Genomic DNA, 3293 nt, shown 5'->3' with positions numbered 1-3293 from the left:
TCAGAGCTATCATTGTTCTATCCGGCAACGAGCTTCGTTCTTCTTATTTATTGAACTAACAATATGATTTTACTATATTTTTTATATTTAATCTTATCTCCCATCACATCGATTTCAAAAATTTATAATTTTTATTTTAAAATTTTAAAATTTTATTATTTTTTATTTTTTTACGGAACACATATCGTATATATCATATAGTTTTTATAAAATGCCAACTATATAGTATGGTAAGATTCCATTGTACTGTTAAAATTTTGAAGTACAACTAAGTAAAGCTTAAGCAGCATAAAATTTATATATGAGAAAAGAAGACATGGTTCTCTGACTTCCAGAAAGCACCCTTTCTTCTCTGGATTGGAATCTGTGTATCAATGGCCCTTATGCTTCCCCTTGATATTAGTGTGCTGCATTTCTACCTCTCTCCAAAATTACTGTTTGGCCTTTTCTAGGGTTTCTTTTCACTTCCATGATTTCGATCTTTCTTCGCAACTCCCTCTGCCGCTCGATGTTGATTGAAAATCTGAGGTAAATGTTAAATGTTTGCCCTCGAGGGTGATCACCTATCGGTAAGTCTTTTTTATTTCAGCAGTATGTTGTTTTAACCCTGTGTTTTTAATTCATCGTTAAAATGTTTGTATTTATGCGTGCTTGTAGCTCAGTGATTGCTGAAAATTTTCCAGTTGCATTTCGAGCTTATGTTATTCGTTTCGTATTTCCAGACAATTAACCTAAAAATTTTGGTACTAAGTTGGTATGTGTTAAATGCTTTTCTTTCTTGAAGTTCCAATATTTGCCATATTCTCTATTATATCCAGCGTTTTTGGCATCTTTGCCGTCAATTGAGGACTTGGAGGCATGAGCTTTTTGTTACCAGTTAAAAGCTAGTTTATGGCTGATTGGTCCTTTTTGTTGGTATGTTTTTCACTAGGATTTTGGTCAGGTGAAACTTGCGCTGAGTATTGGTCACTCTTCCACCTCAAGAATTAAATAATTGGATTTGCTAGATATTTCTGCTGAATAATGGACGAAGGGGAGCCTAATTTTCCTAGGGATCGAATGTTATCATGCTTGGATATGACTAATGCTCCTAGCAGTTGCTCATTTGACATAGACGAGTTTCTTGATCGCACTCAGACCTGCAACGATGCCCTGGGTCGTACAGAGGCTTTCACCGATGTTCTTGGCCGTACACAGGCATGCACCCATGCCCATGCTTGCAATCCATCTGGTCCTGATGAATCCCACACTCACACTTGTATTCATGTCCATACCCAAATTATGCCGACCGCCAGTGATGTTCAGGCTTCAAGTGATGACACTTCTGAGTCGATCGAGAAAAAATCAAAAAAACGACCATTGGGTAATCGTGAAGCTGTACGCAAGTATCGTGAGAAGAAAAAGGCTAGGGCTGCGATATTGGAAGATGAAGTTGTTAAGTTGAGGTCTTTGAACCAGCAGTTAATGAAGAGGCTGCAGGGTCAAGCTTTGTTAGAGGCTGAGATTGCCAGGCTCAAGTGCTTGCTTGTTGACATTAGGGGACGGATTGAAGGAGAAATTGGATCTTTTCCTTACCAGAAGCCGGCTAAGAATGGAGATGTGTATGAAAGCATCGCTAACTCTAGCGTTCCTGGCACATATATGATGAATCCATGTAATATGAGGAGGAGTGATCAACTTTATTGCCTTCACCCTGGATCTGAAGGCACTGCCTTAGACAGTCAGGTCCTTAACGACTGTGGATTTGACAATCTCCAGTGCTTGGGGAATCAAAATTCTGGTCAGGAGCTTCCTGCTCGTGGACGTGGAAGTTGTTAGTGTATTTGCGGGCAATACTTCTATATGGAATAAGAGAAAATGTGAGTTGTTTGCTTCTGATTTTATTTTTTAGCTTACTATTTGAAGGATTGATAGTGAAAGCTGTAAACAGCTTTCATTTTTTGGCTACATGAAATCCTGTGGCGTGCAACTTTACTCCCTCTTGTTTTCTGTGATTCGACTCTCGAGGGAGATGATTTGTGATATGAGTTAAATTTTTTGCATCAAATGCTTTCTTTATCTTATTTTTATACTAGGTTCATCTCATAAGTCGTATGAAATTCACTGATGAAATGGCTAAAGGTGTATCGGAGAGAAATCGGTTCTAGAATATTTCTTCTTCTTGTATGATCTTATGCATTTCATGTTCACCTTTCAAATTTTGTCCTCTTGCTGCAACTTCAGCATCATTATATAATGAACCAGACATGTTTTTCACAACCAGCATGGCTTCTTGTGTTTTGTGATTCTGATATTTTCTTCATGCTTTTATCAGGAACGGCTTGTGTGGCAACAGTTTGTTCAAGACAATGGCACAGACTCTTTTAAGGTAGAAACATTTTCATATCATCAAGTATTGCCATTTCGATCTTAAATCTTTTTGTTGATATTAGACCTAGAATGCATGTAGTTACAAACGCCGTTAATTTATCACCATGAGTTGTTCATTTCCAGTGCATTGGAAATAAGACAAGTAGATGAATTGTAATAGCAGAACTTGTGAAGAGGAGACCAAAAATATTGGTTTTCTGTGAAGCTCTGTAAGATTTCTTTGAACCTTGTGAGATAATGGGCATTTTTTACTTCTGTTTCTTCTTGATTTTTCCTCCTTGAAACCTTGTCCGGAATAGTTTGGTGTCACATTTTTCACCAGTTTTTATGTGTGTGTAAAGGAGAGTATTATTTGCACTCAAAATTTTGTTAAACTCTCTCTATTTTTCCTATTTATTTATTGACGTGACCAGAGCACCCTCCACGTTTTCTCCTCTGCTATAGCTTGGATTTTAAAAACATTTGTTTATTTTAATGGTAAGTCATAATCGTCTGATTATCGAAACATTCTTTCTACATGGGTGGTTGTATTATTTGAAAAAATTGAGTTGTATAGTTATTATCAACTATAAATTGATGAAACGGCAATTATTTGTTCTTAAAATTTTAATATGAGTGTGTATTTTGTGATACGGACTCACTAGTTAACTCGATTCATACTTAAATTGAATAGTAATAGTTTTAGCATAAAAATTTCATGAATGAGGTCGGATTGGATATCTGTATCATAAAAGTGACTCATGAAATCGTCGCACATAAATAATTATTCTATGTATAAAAGTATTCTTTGCATACTATACGTGCGTATATATACTAATGTTTTTTGTTTTAAGTAATTTTCGTGGAAAAAGTTGGAGACTATTAAAATTAATATATATTTTTTTCATAAAACTTTTTGGTTAAAAAAATAATTGCATTTTATA

At 35.5% G+C, this 3293-nt stretch overlaps 1 protein-coding gene across 3 annotated transcripts; it reads left to right on the top strand.

Annotated features, from left to right (window-relative positions):
- Window positions 1-250: 250 nt before the first annotated feature.
- Window positions 251-2631, top strand: LOC140959018 (basic leucine zipper 23-like). 3 transcript variants are annotated; one of them, XM_073416710.1, is made up of 3 exons: window positions 251-528; window positions 932-1859; window positions 2315-2631. In XM_073416710.1, exon 2 carries the CDS (start codon window positions 1024-1026, stop codon window positions 1816-1818), a length of 795 nt encoding a protein of 264 aa, XP_073272811.1. In that variant the 5' UTR covers window positions 251-528; window positions 932-1023; the 3' UTR covers window positions 1819-1859; window positions 2315-2631. The 3 variants fall into 3 exon arrangements, with proteins under 3 accessions (XP_073272811.1, XP_073272812.1, XP_073272810.1); XM_073416711.1 differs by having other exon boundaries at window positions 819-1859; XM_073416709.1 differs by having other exon boundaries at window positions 251-569.
- The last annotated feature ends 662 nt before the right edge of the window (window positions 2632-3293 follow it).

The sequence above is a fragment of the Primulina huaijiensis genome, chromosome 15 (assembly GCF_012295235.1).
Source record: "Primulina huaijiensis isolate GDHJ02 chromosome 15, ASM1229523v2, whole genome shotgun sequence".
In the NCBI taxonomy this organism is placed as follows: Eukaryota; Viridiplantae; Streptophyta; class Magnoliopsida; order Lamiales; family Gesneriaceae; genus Primulina; species Primulina huaijiensis.
The sequence above is the reverse complement of the archived record's forward strand: the minus strand, read 5'-3'. Positions and strand labels throughout refer to the sequence as shown.